The 11,030-nt window shown below is 42.0% G+C and overlaps 1 protein-coding gene across 1 annotated transcript in view; it reads left to right on the plus strand.

The window, feature by feature from the left end:
• Window positions 1-1,029: 1,029 nt before the first annotated feature.
• Window positions 1,030-11,030, plus strand: part of LOC106144208 (lipoxygenase homology domain-containing protein 1) — a 25,528-nt gene continuing 15,527 nt past the window's right edge. The window contains exons 1-2 of the mRNA XM_013351841.2: window positions 1,030-1,278; window positions 3,795-3,949. Coding sequence (XP_013207295.1) covers window positions 1,252-1,278; window positions 3,795-3,949 — 182 coding nt within the window. The 5' untranslated portion in view covers window positions 1,030-1,251. The remainder of the gene's footprint in view (window positions 1,279-3,794; window positions 3,950-11,030) is intronic.

Here is an 11,030-nt window from a genome sequence, read left to right on the forward strand (position 1 = left end):
TTTTAACCCAGGTGACAATGGAACATATGAAGAGCAAGAAGACCCTAAATTTTGTCGCAAATGCGTGGCTCTCTCGGAATCAGACAGATGGGGACATTGTCTGTGAGCTTCCTGTAATGAAAGAAGGAGAGCCTGTTTTTCCATGTGTGTTATTAATATTTGGTAGCCTATGTTGCATGTGTCAACTGTATTGTAGGTGCTTGAATTCATTTCTGCACTATGAATTTGGAGAATATTTTCTCTGCTCTTCACATTCTTGTTGGAGAAGGGCCACTTGTTGGTTCTCAGTCACCCAGAAACAGTATTAATTAAATCACTGCTTGGCCCATTAGCTCTAGTTTCTTAATGGCTAACTCTTAAATATTAATTTAACCCATCTCCATTAATCTGTGTATCGCCATGTGGTAGTGGCTTACTGGCAAAGTTAAGGCATGTTTGACTCTCGTGGCAGCTCCGTGGCTTCTCCCTAACTCCGCCCTTCTTTCTCCCAGCATTCAGCCTAGCTTTCCCTGCCTACCTAAGTTCTGCCTTGCTACAGGTCCAAAGCAGTTTCTTTATTCATTAATGGTAATCACAGCACACAGAGGGGACTCCCACATCAGATTCTAGCTTCTCATTAAGAAGCAGCACCTCAGTCACTGGTGGATAAAGGGTTAAATAGCTCTCAAATGCTTCTTATGGTCCAGCTATAGTCAGAAGAGCTAAGGTTGTGAAGATAAGGAACTCCATGCTTGTGCCTCGTCTGGCTTTCCCAGAGCCAGCTGACCTCTCCACCCATCACGACAGTCTTGGTCTATTTCTTCACAATAGTCTGACATCATTTCAACATTAGGCATCACTTATGAAAGCAGGTCCCAGTCACTGCTAATGACAAAATGCCTTCCTGTACTGTTTGTATACCAGCCCTTTGAGGAATTTCTTGTTTCTCCACTTGAAAAAAAAAAGTCCATTTAGAATAAAAATCCAAGGGTCAAAGGTTTTTCAATAGGAAAAAAAAATATAGACAGCAGATTTGTCACAGAAGTTTTTCTAGTTACTGCCTGAGAGCCTGTAGATTTAGACTCTGTTTGCTTGAATTCTGAGGTAATATATTTCTTCTGGATTTCTCTCCCCATTGCTTTGGCAGTGGTGAGATACCACGTTGATGTGTACACTGGGCAGGTGAGACAAGAGGCGACAGAGTCTGAAGTCTCCCTCTGTCTCTACGGGGAAAGGGGAGACTCTGGCCTTCGACTGCTCCACAGATCCAACATGCCTGTGCGCTTTCAGAGAGGACAGGTGAGTTCATGCCAAGCTCTCTCTGCTGTGGCCCCGTGAATGTTAGAAAGTGAAGGGTGCTTGGCAGTCTTCAGCCGAACTTTCGAGCAGCTTTAATTCAAGTGTCCTGACTTGACTTCATTAAGGGTCTTGTCTTTGCTCATCTTCAAAGCTTTTTTTTTTTTTTTTGAGGCTCTTTGTAAAAGACTGATGGGATGTGCTAAATGTGTAGTGAACAATAGAAGAAAGAAAATACAGTGAATTAGTAGTGTGAGAAAAGGAACAAACTGAGTTAAAAAGATTTGAAGGAGAATATGCATGGACATCTTCCTAATGCACTCACAGCCTTGTTCCTGGTCAGCCCACAAGGCTTGTAACTCATTTCATGCACTGCCGCAGGGGCCTCCCTTTAAGATAACTGGAATGAAATCAAGCCCCATGTTAGACCCTTTTGTCTTATATAAAACTGTATAACTGGGGAGGCAGAGGCAGGCGGATCTCTGTGAGTTCGAGACCAGCCTGGTCTACAAGAGCTAGTTCCAGGACAGGCTCCAAAACCACAGAGAAACCCTGACTCGAAAAACCAAAAAAAAAAAACAAAAAAACAAAAAAACAAAACCAAAACCAAACAAACAACAACAACAAAAAAACAAAACTGTATAACTGAGCACTGGGAGTTCTCTATGGATATCTGTGAACCTCTCAATTTCTGACACTTTTTGGGTGTATTTGGGAAGAAGGCACTGCTTGGAAGTGTAGGATTAAGGTTGTATTTCTAAGAAAATACAACAAAGATGTATTTCTAAGAAAAGGGCATCTTGAACTGTTTGATAGTGCTATTCTCAGACGCGTGTGTTTGACTTGTGAATTCTGAAACATCAGAAAAAATAAAGCTCACCTGAGCCTTTTACTCATGAATGTTATAGAAGAATGGCCATTGCGATGAACAGGAAGAAGAGTTCTGATTGGATGAGACCACAAATGCCATGCCCAGTGTTTGCTTTCACGTGTGAACTAATTCATAGCAGAAAAAGAGGCTTAAATATTACACCATGAATCTTACTCCAAGTGCTCAGTGACATTTTCCCCTGAATTTGTTGGCTGGCTTTGTGTAAGGTCCGGATTCTGCCGACTCTCACTTTCTGACGGATGGCGAGAGCAGCGTCATACCCAGCTCACTTGCAGTGCTCCGAGGCAGACAACATCAAGAGATCTAGTGAAGGTGCCAGGCTAAGAATTTACAAGCATCTTTATGGCTGGACTTCAGCTCACCGTCACAGATGGCCTTTCCTACAGTGGGGCCAGTGCACTGTGGACTGAAGCTGAACTAGAATAGAAGGTACAGTTGCAGGCCAAATAAAATTGAGTCAAAGGAAAAGCTTAAAGGCATGATTAAAAGTCTAGAATCAGAGACAAATGGTTCATTGCAGAATTTATCCATTAAAAATTTTTTTTCCTTTAATTCATGACATATCACAGCCTTGCCAAAAGGGTTAAGAAGCCAGGGGGCTCTGCTGTCAGATGTGACACTTTTTACTGAATATCCCCTTGAAAGGTGTCCTGGACAAAGCAAGAGGTTTACTATGGCACACACTGGAGGATTCATAGCTACTCAACTAGCGGCAGCGTTAGACAGGCTGAACCAAGAGAAGGTTTCTACCAGGACCAGCCAACAACTCAGACTTGGGAATGTCATTGCAGTGACTAAGTTGATACTTAATTTAGTGACCCCGGACCACAGCTAAGTCTGCCTCACCCTGGAAGGCAACACAGGCAATTCTTAATTCATTTTTTTTTTTTAATAAACCAGGAAGTAGAGTAACAGTAGCTAACAGACAGCTGTCTTTTCTGAATGCTTGTCAAATTTAACTAAATTTCCTCAGATAAACCAGCAGGCCATAACAATGGCCTTTGGGGAGGAGTCTTTGTTATTCTAACCAGCAGGGCTTCCATTCAGGTCCTGCAACTCAAAAAAAAAAAAAAAAAAAGAAGAAGAAGAAGAAAGAAAGAAAAGAAAAAAGTCAGTGGTTTCTGGATGCGATACATTGATTCTATTTAGGAATTAAGGTTACTGGGTACACTGTCAGAAGGAACCCCAGGACCCCCAGGACACACTCGATTTCCATTGACAGAGAAGGTGTGTGGAGTTTATTGCTGAGAATGGGGGAAAGGAAAGAGAGAAAAGCAAATTGTCCCCCACGCCTTTGCAGGTGTCGACATTTAACATGCTGCCAGCTGCTTCCTGAGCAAACGCCTCTCAGGGTGGGCAGCTAGAGGCCCTTTTGTTGTGTTTTCTTTCAAATCTGAAAGTCCAAGGCAGAAAATAAAGTGGAAAAGAGAAAACAACCAGAAATATATTTAGTACATAGCGATTTGCTTATGATTTCTTCCTTTATTGCCCATTTTGCTGTTAACTTCAGTAAGGTTTTCTCTCTTCAAGCGCTGGGGCCACCGGCTGACAGCCTCGGGCCACTCACATTGCCAGCATCTATCATTTGCGGGACTCTAGTTATTTCCCTGGGGTTTTTCTCCACCAGGTCGAGGCTTTTCAAATAGAAGCAGTGTCTCTTGGAAACCTGAAGAGGGTGCTGTTGCGCTGCGAGGCCAGCGACACATCCCAGGGCTTGTACTGTGAGAAGATCGTCGTCCAAGAGACCGGCACAGTGTCAGAATCCGTCTTCACCTGTGAAAGGTAATCTCGTCTTAATGTTCTGCAGGAGGAAACTTCTGAGGCCGAGCCTGTGTGTGTCTTCAGACGCTTGCCTAGACTCTCCGCCTCAGAACTCCCAGATTTAAAGATGACATTATGTTAATTATTGTTCAGCTTTTCAGTCACAGGCAAAGGCCCGGTATCGAAGGGAATGGAGCTTCTATACTGATCCTCAAAGTAATAAAGTATTGTAGACACAGTATGGGAAACTTGTGGATCAGATTTGACTTGTGTGTGTGTGTGTGTGTGTGTGTGTGTGTGTGTGTGTGTGTGTGTGTGTGGTGCTGGAGATTGGATTTAGCGTTGCTCGTGCTGAAACAAGTCTTCGCTCCTCGCTTCCTGGCTATATTCATAGCCCCATCTAGGAATTCTGAATACATCCTGAGCTTCCCTAATAGATTATCAGCAGAAATGCAGCTAAGACAGACAAAACAAAGGCATTGGGAAACCCAAAGGCATGCATCACTGTTGTGATTTACTAAATACTTTCCTTGCTTATTGGCTTTGCAACTTCTGGAGGTCCTTCCAAGAAAACCACAGGAAATGCCTGTGCTCTCAGGAAATTATAATCAAAGTCTTGTTCATAGGACAAACAAAACATCATGGATGCTCAGAAAGTATTTTCTAAATTAGTGAACTTACAAATAAGGCATAGATTCAGTCTTGTGGTGTACAGTACAAGAAAGACCCTGGAGCAGTCTCGGTGACCCTGCACGCTTCTTTTGGTATACGTCCATTTGCTAGAAAGATCTTTCTTCCAGACTGCTCTTGTGTACAGGGGCTGTAGTAACGAGTTTCAAATGAACCAAACATCCTGACTTCCTAGTTTTAAAATTCTTATCGGTAAAGTGCAGTTTGCACCGCTCCTTCAGCATTCTCCAGGACACTGCTCATTTCCCAAGACCTTATGTGCTGTAGCTGATTTTATTCCCTCCTATTGGTTGAAATCTTCATCTTTCCATGTGCAAGACAAGCAGCTGTCCCTCTATGAAACTTTCCCTGGTTTCTCACTAGGAGAGAACTCATATTTACTCTCTTTAAAATCCTCAAGTGCAGGCCGGCTGGTGTTGGTGCACGCCTTTAATCCCAGCACTCGGGAGGCAGAGGCAGGCGGATCTCTGTGAGTTAGAGGCCAGTCTGGTCTACAAGAGCTAGTTCCAGGACAGGCTCCAAAGCTACAGAGAAACCCTGTTTCCAAAAAACAAAAACAAACACAAACAATAAAATCCTCAAGTGATTTTCTTAGCACTCCGTTCAGAATGTATTCGTAATATCACTGTCATTGTGGACGTGTTTTTCTTGGGTAATAGATGATAAGCTTCTTAAGAACACACCCTCATGCATTTCATTTTAATTTCCAAAATGGTTTCTTGTATGAAGTGGGGGTTTAGTCAATTTTTCTGAAAAATAACGAAAGAAGAGGTTGAAACAGGGGAGAGAGTGAACACAATGGAATACCAAGCTGGGAACCCTTAGAGGTCACATAATATTTATGTGAATTCTCTATCTTGGAAACAACTTCAGGTGTTTTATTAAACGTTTTTTTATGAATCTGCTCATTTTCAAAATAATTAACCTATGGACAAATCGTTTCCTTTCTTCTTTCTGGAAATAAAGGGAGGTGATGAACAACATAGATTAAAAATTGATGTAGACATTTTGATAAAGTACAGAAATGTAAAACACTTTTCTTATAGAAGAAAAGAATAATAAAACTTACCAGGAGATAGTGAGCAATCATTTGACTTCCCTGACTTTTCTCTGGAAGAGGCCAGTGTTAACCATCCCTTGCTGTTCTGAGCAAGCGTTTGGCTGCCACATATTTCCATGCTCTTCTTTGTCATTTTGGGCCATTCCTCGGTGAGACAGTGACAAGAGGCGATGGTGGGAAAATGACAGAATGAGGTACAGGGATGAGTCTTGCTCATTTGTCGGGTGGGGGTGGAGGCATAGACTCACGTATTTCTTCTATCGTTTTCAATGCCAGTAATCAGCTCCCTATCAAAAGCATACTGAATGAAGGCACACAAGGAAAGGAAAGGACATGACTTCATTATTAAGAAGATGTTTCTTGTAAGTAGAAGAGAAAAAGCAGGTGGAGAGAAAAGCCTGGGCTGAATTGGGCCAGCAGACAACACTGGACCAGGAGTCAAGTCAGGGGGAGGCAGAACAAGACAACAGTCATCGACCAAGAGAGGTGGTCTGGGCTAAGAGACCAAGAGATCTGTCTAGCCAAAATAGCTGGGTTATATAGACATCAGGCTGAGAAAAGGGGAGTGGAAGCCCCTGTGAGGGGGACGTTTAGAGTAGGGGTTGGAGTGACAAGTCCTGGGAAGGGGTCCCAGGTACTGAAATTTGTCCTGGGTCTGAGACCTGATATTCCAGCTTTTTGTAGATGATAAAGGCGTGGAATAATCTCCCCTATAGCTACTTTCTGCTGAAATTGGGGATCATTGTCTGGTGGGAGGCATCAGAAAGGTTGGAATGATGGTCAAAAGACAGGCTGTGGGACTTCTGTTTCACTACCTTCCCAGGTTATGTGCATCCCCCTGGGGTTAGGCAAGGCAGACCATCTTGGAACCATTGGGGATATATGTTCAACGGAATACGTGGGGCTGTCTCATTGCAGGCATTTCCAATTTTCAGTTGATTAGAAATTTGTTGGGGAAGATATAGGCTGGAGATAGAAGGGAAAGTTAAGGAGAGTAAGGGAAACATTTTTTATCTTGGGTGTATTTTTCAAATTCTAAGTTCATTCATGGTCCTGGTAGTTGAGAGAAAGGAGTTCAAGACCAGAAAGAGATAGAGATACTGTGTCTGAGAGAGGATCCTACCCTCAGGAATAGGCAGTAGGGGGGAAACTAAGGATGTTAGTTGACAGGCACACTCATCTAGAATATTTTTTGACCATGTCTCCCTGAGGTTTATGTGATTTTTTTTAAGTTTACAAATGTTTTAGATATGTTAGCATTACCATGGTTTGTAATTTGTCCTGTAACTCACATGGTAGAAAGAGCAGTAGACTCCTGCCTTTGAGTCATGGTAACAGCTTGGGAATCCAAAAAAAAAAAATGATTTGGGGTCAAAAGCATCTTGGAATTTATCCCTTTGAGAGCCTGGTAGCAAGGAAACCTAGGAAAGTGAGGCGTGAGGCTACATGAGAAGAGACAGCAGCTCTAGCTCTGGGGGAGCTAGTATGCTTGCTGTTGTTAAGGTGACAAAGCTACAGCTGTCAACACCTAGTTGTCAACACATCAGAGATTGGAAAAAAATAAATTAAAGAAGGAAGTATAAACTATATGGTCTATATAGGAATTAAAACACTAGATACTTACCAATACCTGGTGATTATCTTAGGCTCCCATGGTCTCCATGGCTTAGTTGGGGGCAAAGGTCACAGGTCTTCAGCTGTCACATGGGAGAGCATATTTAATCATCAGCTGCCACACAGAGCAACACTGGCCTTTGGCTGACAGACCCAGAAGGTCTCAAAGATTTTCCTGTAGAGAACAGACTTTGGGAACTGACCTATGTTGGCCAGGTGGAGTAGGGCAACCCCTGGGCAGGACCCTGGCAGTGGGTGAGACATGGGCAGTTCCCCTCTCCCAGTGGTTAGTGTACCACAGTCCAGGTGTTGTCTGTGTCCCCTTGGCTTCTTTGGAGACCATAGGGTCACCTCTAGGAGCTGGCATTTGTGTCTCTCATGGGAAGCTTTTCATAAACCTTTTACATGCCATATCCAGCAAATCGCTGAAGAGTCTGAGGACTATTATCTATTAAGTGTACCTGATTTTAAACAAACCTTACTTTCTCCAGTTATTTGCTTTAGACTTTACCCTGGAAATACATGTAGAAGGCTAAATCTTGTCATTAAATGAATTACTTTTGTACTTAGCATGGCTATGAGCATAGTTCTGAGAACATTAAAAATTCACTATAAAGTGGCTAAGCATTACATTGCATGTCTCAAATATCTTTAATAGTTTAGATGATAGTAGATTTTTGTAAGATTAGAATTTTATAACTTCCTGCCTATAGTAAGAGGCTGTTTGTTTGTTCCCGGCTGCTCAGCCCCGAAATAATAACACAAAACTCATATTATTTGCAATACTGTTTGGCCAATAGCTTAATTGTATTTCTGCTTGACTCATATCTTAAATTAACTCATCTCCATTAATCTGTGTATCACCATGAGGCTGTGGCTTACCAGGTAAAGTTCCAGCGTCTCTCTGTGTTTAGAGGACATTGTTTACCACAATTGAATCACTTGACAGTTTTTTTCTTCAGACCTTTGGAAATTACCTCTCCTATCCAAGCATCATCATGGTCATGAGATTCAATATTGGTTGTACCTGATATCCATTCATCCAAGGGTGATGATCTTGCCTTTAAAGCCCTAATTATCCTTTTTCATTGAGAATTGGCATTTTCAAAAGCCAGAAATTCAATTATTATTTGTGTAGCTTGTGAATGTTGCATCATTCTATTTACTGCTGAAGTCAATCTTTGTAAGAAATCCATGGGTCCTAAATTTGGACCTTATTTGCCTTTAGTAAATGACTCAATTTTCTTTTTTATTTCTTCAGTTCCGTCCCAAGCATTCAAAGCTGCTGCATGACATAAATCTAGGGTGTGGTCATCATATAGATATTGCCTTTGTACATTAGCATAATCTTACTCTACCAGAAATTTGTCTCAGGAGGTTTCCCCACCTCTAGCCCTATGTCTTAGTATCCTCTTTCCACCAGGTACTTCATTGTAATTGAGGATCAGGCTCCAACACTGCTGTAACCAAATCTCTCCAGTCTTGATGGATAATTCTATTACAACTTGACCACAAGTTTAACATCTGCTTCACAATAGGTGAATGCATGCCATATGAGACTATCACTTCCTTGAATCTCTTTAAATCTAATATTCTCACAGGATTCCAGTGAGTGCTTAACCAGTCTTTGGGATATCTGTCACTTTGCAGTTCCTGTAAGGTGACTGCAGATAATAAGCTTGGTTGTTTGAAGACCTTAGGCTGCTCCTCTTTGACCTTATAATGCAATGCTAAAATTAGTTCTCCTTTAAATTCCTCTGTTTAGATGCAAATATCTTTATGATCTGTTTTAACGAGTTTTTCTAAGGTCTGTGCCTTGGCACTCTTATCAAACAACATTTTAAGAGCTAATCCAAGAATTATCAAACCGGCAATAATGATTATCAACACGGTACTTAATATTATGTCAATCCTGGCTAAACTGATTATCCCTTCATTTAATTTCTCCATTTTAAACCATTAACCAAGTAATATACAGAGACATAACTCTCTCCGTAGGAATTGTGTTTCTGCTTTTTAACATGGGAAAAAACTCTCTTTGAACTAACTCCTCCCTTTAAGAATTCCCAATGTCTCACCAAATCTGTTGATGATGGCGATTAAGAAGTGAGGCTGACTACTATTGCATAGATCAGTAGAAGGCTGAGAGGGTTGCAAGGCAGCTAGTAGTTGGCAGCAGCCTGAGAAGGGGGTCCAAGGAAAGCCACAACCCACCTAAAGAGCCCACATGCCTGTGGAGCTTACTGCAGAGAGACCGTAACAGAAAAATTAGATCAATTTAGAGGGCTTGTAGAAAATAGGAAAGGAAAATCTAGCTGGTGGGGTCCAGAATCTGGCCATCTGGCCATATGTAGTTCCAGACTGCAAAACCACGGGCAAGTGGCTTTTTCATTAATTTGTGCCCTAAAGGTGAACACCAGATGTATTGCAATTTCTAATTGGTTATAATAATAAAAACCCAGAGTTGGATATTAGGGGTGAAAACTGAAAGATCAGAGAAGCAGAGCAGCCAGCCACTAGTTCTTACCTCTATGAAATCCTCAGACCGAATGGGGTATCCTGTGTCTACGAGTCCTCAGCCTCAGTGCTGCCGCCACCAACCCCCAGATTGAACCCTGAGCTCCTGTCTCCTCCCGTCTTTTATTCATCTCTCCACCCAGTCATATCCCTTCCCATCCCCACCTCCCCACTACTGGGATTAAAGTTGTGAGCCACTACTGCTTGACTCTGTCTCTCTTTCAGACTGATTCAATCTCATGTAGCAGCTGGAGGGTGGAGGGTGGGCATGAACTCACAGAGATTTTGCTGCTCTTATGGTCCCAGCATTTATCAAGTTGTCTGGCACGAAGATGAGACCTTCTTTAGGCCTTGATTGAACAGACATTAGAGAAGTCTCTGCTATGCTTTCTCATACTCAAACTTCTGACTCTAACGATGATCTTTAATTTTCAGATGAGCAACCCAGATGCACGACCCAGATGTTCATTCCAGATGTGTGATCCAGATGTTCATCCTAGATCTATTCCACATGTTTAACTCCCAGATGTGTTCCAGATGTTTCATTCGAGATGTGTGCCCCCAGATGTGTTCCAGATGCACATTCCAGATGTGTTCCAACTGTTTCATCCCAGATGTGTTCCAGCTGTTTCATTCCAGATATTCTTTCCATATTTGCTTCCCAGATGTTTGGTTTTTCCAGATGTGCCGTCCAGATGTTCATTCCGGATGTGCGTTCCAGATGTGCAATCCAGATGTGTGATATACACACAGATTTTCTTATTTCATTTATTCTTTTCTCCATTCTTTCTAATTCCAAAGCCTCCCATCCTCACCTCAGTTTTCTCTCCCCATCTCCCCTTACCTCCATCCCACCCCACTCCCAAGATCCCAATTTTTTCCCCGGCAACTTTGTCTACTTCCTATAGCCAGGAGGATAACTATGTTTTTCTTTGGGTTCACCTTCTTATTTAGCTTCTTTAGGATCACAAATTATAGACTCAATAACCTTTATTTATGGCTAGACACCAATTATGAGTGAGTATATCCCATGTTCATCTTTTTGGGTCTGGGTTACCTCACTCAGGATAGTGTTTTTTATTTCCATTCATTTGCATGCAAAATTCGAAAAGTCATTGCTTTTTACCACTGAGTAGTACTCTAATGTGTATATATTCCACACTTTCTTCATCCATTCTTCCATTGAAGGGCATCTAGGTTGTTTCCAGGTTCTGGCTATTA

Source organism: Microtus ochrogaster, linkage group LG5, assembly GCF_000317375.1.
Source record: "Microtus ochrogaster isolate Prairie Vole_2 linkage group LG5, MicOch1.0, whole genome shotgun sequence".
Classification (NCBI taxonomy): Eukaryota; Metazoa; Chordata; class Mammalia; order Rodentia; family Cricetidae; genus Microtus; species Microtus ochrogaster.